The sequence below is a fragment of the Vulpes lagopus genome, chromosome 8 (assembly GCF_018345385.1).
Source record: "Vulpes lagopus strain Blue_001 chromosome 8, ASM1834538v1, whole genome shotgun sequence".
Lineage (NCBI taxonomy): Eukaryota > Metazoa > Chordata > Mammalia > Carnivora > Canidae > Vulpes > Vulpes lagopus.
This window is the reverse complement of record NC_054831.1, coordinates 7,830,321-7,843,447: the sequence shown is the minus strand read 5'-3', so window position 1 is coordinate 7,843,447 and position 13,127 is coordinate 7,830,321. Positions and strand designations below refer to the sequence as shown.

The 13,127-nt window shown below is 44.8% G+C and overlaps 1 protein-coding gene across 1 annotated transcript in view; it reads right to left on the bottom strand.

Moving 5' to 3' along the window:
- Window positions 1-10,443: 10,443 nt before the first annotated feature.
- PDE6D (phosphodiesterase 6D) overlaps window positions 10,444-13,127 on the bottom strand; it is a 58,609-nt gene continuing 55,925 nt past the window's right edge. Inside the window, exons 5-6 of the mRNA XM_041766117.1 lie at window positions 12,939-13,044; window positions 10,444-11,039 (exon numbers count right to left, since the gene is read on the bottom strand). Of these exons, the coding sequence (XP_041622051.1) occupies window positions 10,958-11,039; window positions 12,939-13,044 (188 nt within the window). The 3' untranslated portion in view covers window positions 10,444-10,957. The remainder of the gene's footprint in view (window positions 11,040-12,938; window positions 13,045-13,127) is intronic.

Sequence of the window (13,127 nt, the reverse complement as noted above, 5' to 3'; positions counted from 1 at the left end):
TGAAGGTAGGGTAAGCCAGCCAGGGAAGGGGCCAGGTCTCTCCCCAGGCCTTGCTCTCTCGAGACCTCAGCCTCCACTCACGGGGTCCACTCTGAGTTCAGAGAGGTGATGAAAGCTCAAATTAGGAAACACAGCTGAGACGTCCTAAGGCTGCCTGCGCCGCTGACCGCATATACTAGGGGAATGATACACACATTATTTATGGAGAAGGCCTAGCAGCCTGTGACTGGCGTGGATTCTGTGAGCTCCTAGGCATAGCCAAGGGACCCGGCTTGGAGGGTGTCTGTCGTCATGAGCTCTCCGTTAGTGCTGCTGCCCGTAGCAACAAGAGGTGCCAGGTGGTCACTTGAGACAACCTCATTTCACATGCATCTGAGCCGGGGCCAGCTGTGAGGCTCTTGGCAGGGAGCAGATCTCTCGCAGGAAGGAGCTGCTGGTGAGGCTTCCATAAGGTTCCAGGGTACATTTGCTGTTTTGTCACCAGCAGCCGTCCCATCACCCTTCTCTTGGTAATAATCTCCTGAAATGGTGTCCAGTTTGCCTCCTAAAGAACGTTCCCTCCCGTATTCTCAATCCAATCCAGGGGCTGAATATGCCATTTGGTGTCCACCAGTCAGTTCCCAGGAACCCCTGGTTATACTGATTGGCTTGGGGTTGGCACATGACCCTAGTTGATCCAATCAGAGTGAGTCCTGGGATTCTTTTTTTTCTTTTTAAAGGAAGCTCTATGGGCACCTGGGTGTCTCAGTGGTTGAACCTCTGCCTTTGCTCAGGTCATGATCCCCGGGACTTGGGATTAAGTCCCACATTGGGTTCCCTGCATAGAGCCTGCTTCTCCCTCTGCCTATCTCTGTCTCTCATGAATAAATGAGTAAAATCTAGCCCAACATGGTGTTACAACTCGGGACTCTGAAATCAAGAGTCACAGGCTCCACCACTGAACCAGCCAGGTGCAACCTCCTAGCATTTTTTGATTGAGTTGCTGGGAAGGGGAGAAGTTTGGGCTTGGGTAGTGAGCATTGAACTTAGGGCAATGTAAAAGGTGGAGACTGCAGCTCACACAGATTGGAGAGCTGAGCTGAGAGGCAGAGGGGTCCTAAGTTCTATGCCATTGCTTGAGTCTCTGGGTTGACCTTTGCCTAACACTGCACCAATCTTTGGACTTTTCTATTAGCAAGTCAGTGCCTTTTCTCCTGATTTAGGCTGGTTCAGGTTGGGTTTTCTGTTGTCTGTAACTGAGTCATACTAGTAGACCAGAGAATAGTGGGCTCAAGCCTCTAATCTCTAAAGCTAACCAGACCTCCATGAACAACAAAGATAGCTTGAGGAGGGAGGAGTGCAGAGGTGTGGGCATTGTATTTTTGGTGTAGTTTCCAGATTGAGGGAGAAGAGAGGGAAATCAGACCCAGATGCTGTGATGATCATGGTTCATTTTCAATAGGATCGCAGAGTACTGCTGGACTCATTTGCAGCCAGGTATGTGGGGCGTGGCGTGGCCCAGTCATCTGAACTGCCCACCTTGCATCCACTGCCTGGAGTCCCCCTTTCCCTCTCTCCAGCCTGCAGTGCTCTCTAGTCCTCTGACCTCCCAGGAACTCACTGAACTTACAGTGTTCCCACCTATGCTTCATAACCAAACACAGTCTCATTGGACTCGGGGTGGGGAACCCCCATCTTCATGCAGCCTGGCACCTCCCAAGGTGTGCCTGAGAAGTTAGATCCATCTCATTTGGCAAAGTGCTGGGGTAAGCAACGGGAAGGGCTTTCCTTCTGCAGAACAGAATAGAAGGAAAGCAGACTCCCTGGGTCTTTTTTTTTTTTTTTTAAGATTTTATTTATTTATTCATGGGAGACACACACAGAGAGAGGCAGAGACACAGGCAGAGGGAGAAGCAGGCTTCATTCAGGGAGCCCGACATGGGACTCGATCCCGGGTCTCCAGGATCACGCTCTGGGCTCAGGGCAGACGCTAAACCACTGAGCCACCCGGGCTGCCCTCCCTAGGTCTTTACATATGAAGGAATCTCTAAGAGGAAAGTTTAGCGTGCAGCTCATTCAAAATTTGACCTGGAATTAAAAAAAAATTTTTTTTTAAATCTATTTATGATAGTCACAGAGAGAGAGAGAGAGAGGGGCAGAGACACAGGCAGAGGGAGAAGCAGGCTCCATGCACCGGGAGCCCGACGTGGGGTTCCATCCCAGGTCTCCAGGATCGCGCCCTGGGCCAAAGGCAGGCGCCAAACCGCTGCGCCACCCAGGGATCCCTGGAATTTTAAAATTTAAATTCGATTAAGTAAGCTATAGTGTATTATGAGTTTCAGAGATAGAGTTTAGCGATTCATCAGTCTTATATAACACCCAGTGCTCATTACATCACGTCCCCTCCTTTAATGACTATCATATAGTTACTCCCCTGCCCCCCCCGCAGCACCCCTCAGCCTTATAGTTTCTTTTTTTTTTTTTTTTAGATTTTATTTATTTATTCATGAGAGAGAGAGAGAGAGGCAGAGACACAGGCAGAGGGAGAAGCAGGCTCCATGTAGGAGCCTGACATGGGACTCAATCCTGGGACCCCAGGATCACACCCTGGGCGGAAGGCAGGAGCTTATACCGCTGAGCCACCCAGGCTGCCCAGCCTTATAGTTTCTTATAGTTAAGAGTCAGTTATGATTTGTCTCCCTCTCTGGTTTCATCTTATTTTGTTTTTCCTTCCTTTCCCCTATGATCCTGTTTTGTTTCTTAAATTCCGCATATGAGTTAAGTCATATGATAATTGTCTTTTTCTGACTTATTTCTCTTAGGATAATACCCTCTAGTTCCATCCACATCATCGCAAATGGAAAGATTTAATTTTTGATGCCTGAGTAATATTTCATTGAATTTATTTATTTCTTTACAGAAAGCGTATTAACATACTGAAGGACATTAGTTCAGAAACAGCTGATCTGTACAAGGACCCCTCCCCGCCCTAGGGCTCAGGGAATGTTTGCTGAAGTCAATAGATGATAGGAAAGGATTCCCTTGGGAACCAGTTCCATAATCTGGCCCATAGAATCCTGTATGGGCCTCATGTAGGCTTCCTCAGCCTCAGGTGGGGCCCTATGACCCTTGTCAACACAGCCTAAGAGGTGGTTGGTGTCAGGAGGTTTGGGCGTAGCAAAGGGTAGAAATGGGTACAAACCTTTCTGGAAAGCATTTGACCCTATATGTCAAGTTCTTTTGTCTTAGAAATTCATCTGCAACTCCTGCTGTATCCTAGGAAAACTTCTACCCCTTCCCAGAGGTGTTTTCTGGGTCTTTCTCATCAATCTGCCCACAATGTCCCAAGTGTGACTCCTGTGGTTTCCACTAGAGCCTGAGGTTGTGACCTGTGGATAATGATGTTGGGCAGACACTGAGTCTTGGGAAGATACTGAGGCTGGATGGGCTCCAGCCCCATGGGGGGAGGTGACAGTGGATTCTACAATTCTGACCCTTTCGTCAACACTGTCCTTAGCCAGCTTTGAGGGCCAGGTGATCATTCTATTAGTCAACCTCTCAGTAAGCACCCCTCACCAGGGGATGTTCATTTCTTTCCTTGGAGATAGTGTGGTCTGAATCCATTTTAAAGACCCTAGCCTCAAATGAGTCCCATTATTAGGTAGGCAGGATGTCTATTATTTTCCTGCTCTGCTCAGGGGCCTGCCAAAATCACAAAATCTCTTGTTGGGATTTTTTAGATGCAATGACACTTTTTAGATGTGGCACTTGCAGTGGCCATTTGCCACTAAGGCCACTTGCCACTGAGGCTAAGGAGGGGCCTGTGGGCAGAGGCAAGATTTTTTTCAGCAAATGATTGTGTACCTCCTTCAAAACACCATCAAATCCACACCCGAGGTCTCAGAATTCTGTGCCAGAAATATTTGAGGATTATTAAGATCATAAAACCTCTTGAATATCAAAAGTATCTTCTTCTTTTTTTAATTTTTATTTATTTATGATAGTCACACACACACAGAGAGAGAGAGAGAGAGAGAGAGAGAGAGAGAGGCAGAGACATAGGCAGAGGGAGAAGCAGGCTCCATGCACCGGGAGCCCGATGTGGGATTCGATCCCGGGTCTCCAGGATCGCGCCCTGAGCCAAAGGCAGGCACTAAACCGCTGCGCCACCCAGGGATCCCAAAGTATCTTCTTTTAAGTAAATGTGAACCCTCCAAGAAAAGCCTTAGCCTCATTGTACCAGACGTATTGCAGATTGTTGCTGAATACAAGCCAATTAAAAGACAGTAACAACTAGACAATCTGCCAGAGGACAGGATTTGGATTCCAATCCTGACCAAGGGCTGGGCTCTGAGTAAACAGTGTGTATGGCCAACAACATAGCAGGAAAGGAAAGAAACGACCATTATCATAAAAAAAAAGTGAAATGAAATTTTGAGTTCTATAAAGAGGTAGTATAGCTTGTACACACCTTAATTACACAGGGGTGCCCTGTGCACCACATTAAAATATCATAATGTATGGGTCTAAGGCACATACTTTAGCCCCAAATGAATTAATAATTATATATAAAATATTCAAGTGATAATAATCTTGCTTATCTTCTTATAATTGAGCGCTATTTGGGGGGGTGATTTGAATAAATCAAGTCACTTAAAAAAGCCACTCTAAGAAATTTGAATAAATGCCTTCTTTTCCTTTGAAAACATTTTCTTTAATACATACAAGAATTCAAAAGCATTCCATGGAACCAAGAGCTGTCTCAGGGCTCAGAGAGGGGGCAGTCAATACCCACTTGTTGCTGTCAGAGATGGTAGTATGTGCATGTGTTTCTAACCCTCTGAAAGGTGTACTTTAAGTAAATTCTATGCCCAACATGGTGCTCAAACTCATGACCCCAAGATTGAGAGCTGCATATTCCACTGACTGAGCCAGCCAGGTGCTCCTGGAAGGCATAGTTTTAAACTGAGGGCTATTGCACTTCAGGGCCTCAGGGTTGTGAGTTTGAGCCCCATGCTGGGGGTAGAGATTCCTTAAAAATAAAATTTTAAAAAAGCCCAAAAAACTAAGTGCCTACTTACTAGAGGTTCCTGAACATTCTCTGTTCACAGCACACTTGGGGTCTTGGTAATTTTTTCACAGTGCAACTAAACCAAAATAAAAACCAATTAAAAAATTATGTAGTTAGGTCCAAACAACTTGTTAAGTATTTATATCCTTACCTAGTGGCTGTCTTATTATTTTGGAAAAAGAAAAGCCACATAAATTGAGAGGAAAAATATTTTCATTTTATTTATAATCACAATGACTTTCTGTCATTGTGTGCCTGCTGAGCACTGCACAGCTTCTCAAACCTTAGAATCAGATTGGACACAACCACCCTCATTTCCTGTTCACATTGACTTTTTTTTTTTTTTTAAGATTTATTTACTTATTTTAGAGAGAGTGTGAGCAAGTACAGCTGGGAGAGGCAGAGGGAGAGGGAGAGAATCCCAAGCAGACTCCATGCTCAGTTGGAACCAGATGCGGAACTTGATCCCATGACTAAGATCACGACCTGAGCTGAAAACAAGCGTTGTATGGTTAACCGACTGCATCATCCGGGCACCCCCGTTCATGTGGATTTTTCAGGGGTACTAAACACCAAAACATCCAAGAATTCAGTTTCCCAAATATATCTCATAAAAAAGAATGTAGTGCCATACAATGTAATGTCGAAACTGAACTTTCTTGAGCTAATAGTGAGCAGTGTACAAAAGACTTCCCGAATTGCTGCATTTCCTCTGAAAATTAAAATATGCTTTGTCACCCTTGTGGATTTGCTGCAGTGCCTGGGTGTACCTTGGTGCACAGTTTGGGAACCAAATGTCTTCATCAAATCTCTGTTTCTCACCTCATTCCACTTCATCCCTCGGTTTATTCAAAACTATGGTCAAAGCTGCTAGTTTCTTTTTTTTTTAGTTTTTATTTATTTATGATAGTCACACATAGAGAGAGAGAGAGAGAGAGAGGCAGAGACACAGGCAGAGGGAGATGCAGGCTCCATGCACTGGGAGCCCGACGTGGGATTCGATCCTGGGTCTCCAGGATCACGCTCTGGGCCAAAGGCAGGCGCTAAACCACTGCACCACTCAGGATCCCTAAAGCTGCTAGTTTCAAAGCAAGTAAAAGCACCAAAAAAACTGTTAAGCCAGTTAGGTCTTCACTTTGAGGACTATTTTAACAGTGTATTTTGAGAGCTGCAAAACAATGACCAAATCACTAGCAAGTTCTAAAAGTGAACTGTTCGATACAGAGGGATTGGCGACCAGATGTACATTTTGCATTTCAGAGCTCTTTTTGGCCCAGATGCGAAGGATACATTGGAAGGGAAGGCAATGCTGTTGGTTAAACAGGCCCCAGGTGGTTATAGGAACTGCAGCATGAGTTCCTATAAAGCTCGTCACCGGGCCATGGTCTGGATTGCAGGGCAGCCCACTCTCCCCGCTAACCTCCAGGAAGTGGTCGTCAGCCTTGACATTCTCTTCCTGCCCCTGAACCTGGTGTCTGTACCCGCCTGTCTCACCCTGGCCTGGGAGGAAGTGTGGTGAAGGCAAGCGGGGATGTCTGCATCTGACCTCTGTGGTCTACTTTATTTCTTCTCTTCCATCCTACGCCAGGCTTCAAAGAGGCAGGTTGACTCCTGGCACAAGGAGTTCTTTGTTGTGAGTAGACCATCGTGTGTGCCACACCTGGTTCTTGCTTTGTTGATAGGTCAGAGGACTTAAAAAATCTTTTCAAGTCTGGCTTTCCATGGGTGTTGGCTTGCTGGGGGCTCGTCCATCCTGTTTTGGTGGTCAAAAGCTGGATGCTGACTTCCTTCCATTCCTTCTCGCACCGGGCAGATGCTACCATTGCACAATCCTATTTCTTCAGAGCATTGATTGCCATCTGAAATTATTTGCTTCCTGTCTCTTCTCATTAGAATGTAAGGATAGGGACTTCCTTGGTCTTGTCCAGCAAGTAATGCATTTAAAACAGTGTCTGGTACATAAAAAGTGCTCAAGAAATACACGTGGAGTGAATGCATGATGTGCATAATGCTTAAAGAATTTGCACATAGGGACACCTGGGGTGGCTCAGTGGTTGGGAGTTTGCCTTCCACTCAGGGCATGATCCCGGGGTCCTGGGATTGAGTCCTGCATCGGGCTCCCTGGGAGGAGCCTGCTTTCCTCTCTGCCTGTGTCTCTGCCTCTCTGTGTGTCTCTCATGAATAAAGAAATAAAATCTTAAATAATTTTTGCACATAGAATGTTCTCAATATACAATAGCTAAAAAAAAAGAATAAAGAAAAAAGAAAAAAAAGAAAATCCGCTAACAAACATTTTAGGGACAAGGTGGTTAGTACGAATGAAGAGCCTACAAGGAGCAGAATTCCCAGGATTAGGAAAGGGGCTCCCTAAGTGCAGAATTTCCAGAAGTCAGAAGGATCAAATGCAGCTAACAAAGCAGAAAGGACCAGAAGGGGGCGGTGGATCAGTGGAGTTCATGGATGCTTTGGAGGAAAAAAGGCCACTGGCCAGAGCCAAACAGACATCAGTGGCTGAGGAGTAAATGAGAGGCAGGGAGTGGAAAGAGTGAGTGGAGAAAATCCCCAGGAGTTTGGTTCTTTTTTTTTTTTTTTTTAATATTTTATTTATTCATGAGAGACACAGAGAGAGAGGCAGAAAGACACAGGCAGAGGGAGAAGCAGGCTCCCCTCAGGGAGCCTGATGTGGGACTCGATCCCGGAATCAGGACCTGAGCCAAAGGCAGATATCAAACACTGAGCTACCCAGGTGTCCCCCAAGGAGTTTGGTTCTGCAGAGGAGGATGGAACAGGAGCCATAGATGCTGCAGGTTTGAGGGAAAGCCTTTTTCTTTTTTACTTTTTAAGAGATTTATTTATTTGAGAGTGTGTGTGAGCCAGGGAAGGGGTGGAGGGAGAGGGACAGAGAGCAGCAGACTCCCTGTGTGAGGAGTTCGACAGCCCTGAGATCATGACCTGAGCTGAAGTCCAATGTTTAATCGACTGAGTCACCCAAGTGCCCCACAAACCTTATATTTAAAAATTTATTTCTTGGGCAGCCCTGGTGGCTCACCGGTTTAGCGCCGCCTTTGGTCCAGGGCCTGATCCTGGAGACCTGGGATTGAGTACCGCGTTGGGCTCCCTGCATGGAGCCTGCTTCTCCCTCTGCCTGTGTCTCTGCCTCTCTCTCTCCTGTGTCTCTCATGAATAAAATCTTAAAAAAAAAATATATTTCTTAGAGTAACTTGAACATATTTTGTAGGCTAAAAGTCAAAGGATTCAGAGAAGAGAGGGCTTTCCTGGTTTTTCTGAAGTGTAATTTTTTTTTCCATTTTCATTTTATTTCTTCCTTCTTGTAAATTCACTGTGTGCTTCCCTTATGCCAGGGCATTTATAATTCCCTCTATTAGAGACAAATCTCAGGCAGGCGGTTTCTTCACACATATGCATATAGGAAGAATTTTTTTTTTTAAAGATTTCATTTATCTATTCATGAGAGACACACACACAGAGAGAGAGAGAGAGAGAGGCAGGGACATAGGCAGAGGGAGAAGCAGGTTCCCTGTGGGGAGTTCAATGCGGGACTCGATGCCAGGACTCCGGGATCATGATCTGAGCCAAAGGCAGACGTTCAAACACTGAGCCACCCAGGTGTCCCCTAGGAAGAATGTTTAAGTGTGGCCTGAATGTGGCTAGATAGATTGATCCCCTTTGGCAGACGTGTCTTCCCCCAACCTCCTCCTGCCTAACTAGGGTCAGATTCAATGCTCAACACATACCCATCACAAAAGTCCAAAATACTGGTACATGACGACTTCAGTTTATCATACAGCCACCTGTGTACATGTATACGTCTCTAACATTTACTTACAGCCTCTATCAGTATTTCTCAAAGTATGGTCCACAGAATGCCTGTGTTAGGATCACCTGCTAGAGTTCTGGGCCCCCCCACCTACTGAATCTGAATCTCTGGGGGTGGGGCAGGTACCTGTAAATGTTTGTGAACCAGTGGCTGTACACTGTGGCAGGCCTGGGCTGTCTGCCTATCTTTTGGAACATTCTGTGGCCTTTGATGCAGCTACAAACCCCCCAGCTCTTCAGGCATTTAGACCTACACCCACTCTACCAGAGAGGATGCTGCCCTACAAGGGCCTTCGTCCTCACAGTTCTTGTGTCCTCTCCTTTTGCTGTGTTCACCCCAGTTGGTACCTCTCCCCTCCTCCTCCTCCCACCATAGCTTTAGCCAAATGATCAACACTGCCTGAGCAGATGCATTGTTGCCTGAAGAGATGGTAAGTGTCTAAGAATGACTGGGCTATAATTTTTTTTTTTCTCAGACCAGCTGGCAAAGAAGTGTGTCCCTGACAGTTGTAGTTGGGTGAGTGAGTGGGAGAGGGCAGTGAAGGAGGCACTGAGCTGGTGGAAAGGCTGCGCTGGGGGCAGCCTTTCTCCGTTGGGAGGTGTCCAGTTCCTGGAGAGCCTTCCCTGCTGGAATTGTGGGGAGCAGACATAGAAAAGAGATGGCATTTCCAGAAAGCAAAAGGAAATCTGGATTCATTTTAACTGTTTTGTCATCCAATCTTGGTATTTAAAAATTAGCTTCTGAAGATGACAGCCCTCAGGTGAGGAATGGAATTATCAAGGAAAGATGGCGATAATCCACTAAAAATGTACTTCTCCCCACCCACAGATTCAAGCAGACATTTGGTAACAGACAGACTCTTGTGCCAAAGAGGGCACATCTCTGGGTATATTTTCTCCTCTCGCTTCAGACCTTACTACAGTGTGAATTGGAAAACCTTTAATCGCTGGCATTTTATAAAGACAGTGAAGGCTGCTGGTTTTCCCCCAAAAGTGGGTAAGTTCCCCCAAAAGAACCCTTCTCTCTTAGGTCAGACTTGCAGGCATCCAGTTACCATCCTCTCTCCCACACTGGCTTCCTCTGCCTGGGTTTTAAGCCCTCCCAGGACCCTACCCCATCCCAGATGCGTCCCCATCCTTCTCCACATGACTTTGGGGAGATCTTTTCTCCATTCTGACTTCTATTCTCTCATGTAGAATAGAAGAGTTTCTACTCTGCTAGTTTAGAACTTCTACCCTTTCTGGAAACCTCTTGGACAAAGGTACATCATAAAGGTATGAAAAAAGCAAAAAGCAACAAACAAAAAAACAAAGGGTGCATCTACGTTGTGGACGAAAACCACTACTATTACATCTCAGCATCATGGGTCTTGTTTGGGTACGTTGTACATTCTTGAAAAGCAGCAACTGAAGCATCAGGAACCACAAGATCTATCAGTTGATCTCTGGAGTAAAATATAGTTGTGATCCTACGGTCTGATAAATGTCTTTCTTCACATCACGGGACCGGGTTCATATTCCAGAAAAAGTAGAGATGAAAGCAGTGCCATGCTAAAGACTGTAGGAATATTTTAATTCATATGTTTTAATTCATTATGTAATAATAATATCACAGTCTATTTTACAAGGTAAATGTATGAGAATGTATGAAATAGAAATTGCAGGAAAAAAACTAAACAGAAGTCAGGAATATGATTTTTTCCAAAACCAGGGGCCAAAGGAAGATGTGTTGCCTGTAGGGCCCAAGGAGGAGGCATGGAGGGGGCAGGAACAGCATTGGCTCTTGTGGTAAGCGTTTGTCCCTTTGTCACCCTGGGAAGGAGTCAAAGCTCACCCTCTGGCCTGGTCTGGGGTTGGGAGTTTAGTCTGGTCAGTGGAAGATGGCGGCTTGGGAGGAAACAGCCATCTGGTTATCTATACAGAACTGGTCCCCTGGTGGCCGCAAGTGGGTTTTGTACAGGGAATTAGGGGTGGAAGTGTCAATAATCAAATGTGTGGAGGAAAAAAGTAAACAGTTTCCTCCTTTCCCCCAAAAAACCCAAATTCTTGAAATGCACACACATTCTTCTCTCAAACGTAGAAAAGTCTCACTCTGGATGTGCTTACGAGAAGATCGTCGTCAAAAAATTTTGTCTCTATGATAACATTCCCACTATAAGTAAGAAGAAAGGGCAAAAGAGTGAGTGTGTTAGGCAACAGATTTCATTTGCACAAAGTGGTTTCAATTTGGCTTTGCTGGGCCCAGGGACATGCACCCACTTAGAACCCTGGCTTGGGGACGGACACTAAATCTATGTCTAAATGGGGTTAGAAGTCTAATGTGACATTTAACTTTGTGATTGTTTTCTCCTCAAGTTCAGAAAACAGAAGAGTATGTCTTAATCCTTGATATATGTAAAACCCTCAGCAGAATGCTCTGCACACAGGGGTGCTTATAGATAGGACTTAAAAAATTATTTTTAATAGGACTGACTTTTGATATACACGGAAACCTGAAGTCCTCAGGGGTGGTATCTTTACCTACAATACCTATTCTGGTAGTCAGCTGTGGGTTGGCCTTTCCGCATTTATTCTCATCACTTTGGGTAATAGCACTCTGCTCTTCTTTTGGGGACCCACCCATCTCCAGTCCATGTCTCAGTCAAGTAACCTCTCCTTCATCTGGCAAAAGGGTGGGCACAGGATATAATTTGGGCCAATCAGACCCTCTCCTCAGAGCAGGATCCTTCCTATGGCTGCTCCTGAAGGAAATCATCCATGGACCCCTGCCATCTGTATCTCTGGAGCTGCCCGGGGCTCAGCACCATCCCTCCTGCCCCCCTCTCCCTGCTTTAGCTCTGCTGTATCCGCTGGAGTCATATCTATGACTTACAGCCAAAGAACCCCAAATGACTCACTTGTATTGCATAGAATGGAATTTCACTTTTCTTGGTGGGTATCTCAGTGTTTTCAAACCACAACTCTTGAATCAAGTTAAAGGCAACAGAGATACTATTTTTGGGTTCCAAAAAGTAAAATATGATATATGACTTAAATAGCCTAACTATGTTATCATAGACTTACTGGTTTTAGTACCTGAAAGAAATTGGGCCTGGCCAAGGGAGAATCAAATGATGGCTAATAAAATATAAAAAATGCCTTCTATATACTCCCCTGTACTTTCCCAAGGTAATTAATAGCCAGCAGAGACATTTTTGCTGGTAATTAATTATAAAATAGGTACATAAGAAACTCAAGATTTAATTGGCTAACAGAATATAAAAATACTTACTGTTGTAATTAAAAAATATATTAAAGACTTATAAAGTAAATAAATTCTTTTTATGTTCAGCGTGGCTTTCACCAAGGATCTGTTTAAAGGGACAACCCAAATTTACACAATTACCTGTGTGAATAACTCATTATTACACACTAGTACTAAAACCTTTGAAAGTCTAATACCTTTTCCCTAGAGAAAATGGAAGGTGGGCCATTACTGATAGTGTTTTTGTATAAAGGACAAACTATTTTTTGAGCAGGAAGCATAAATATTAAAACAGTAAGGTAGTTTCTGAAAAACTATAACCAAACATTATCCTCTAAAACAAAATTAGAACTTTGCCAGATGCCATTAAAGGCACTCAAGAAAAGTACAGAGTATTAGAAGTTTGGTAATTAGGAAAGTCTGCAAATAAGCCTAGATTTCATAGAGAGTACATGCCCATTTCCTTCCACATCATCTCGGTTTATCCTCACTATACCTCTGTGAGATAGAATTATTAATTCTATGTTTAGAGAGGAGAAAAATGAGGCCAGAGAGGTAAACATTGTTCAAGATTGCACATCTAGTCAGGGTTAATCAGGAATTTAGTCTAAAGGTCTAACCTAAAGTTTATTTTTTCCACTTGATCACACTATCCTTTTCACATGACAGAAGTCAGTAAACCTGTAAGCTCGAATACCCTTGGATACTCTTTACTCTTATTTTCAACCTGGATTGCCTGCTGAACAGCCCTGCCAGGGACTCCTGCTTCTAGACATACTCCACAATCCCTGTGGTCTGCTCACTCACGTTAGCACACTGGCGGGCATCATCTGGGACTCAGGCGCTGCCTCTATCAGGGATTGCCAGGTGTTTGTGGAGTTAGGGATCACAAAGCCAAACTCGAAGAACCATTCTGAAGGAAGAAGGTAAAGCTGGTGAGACAGTCTCAGGGCTCCTTGTCCACCCCCCACAAATGAAGCCATCATAAACCTCCCT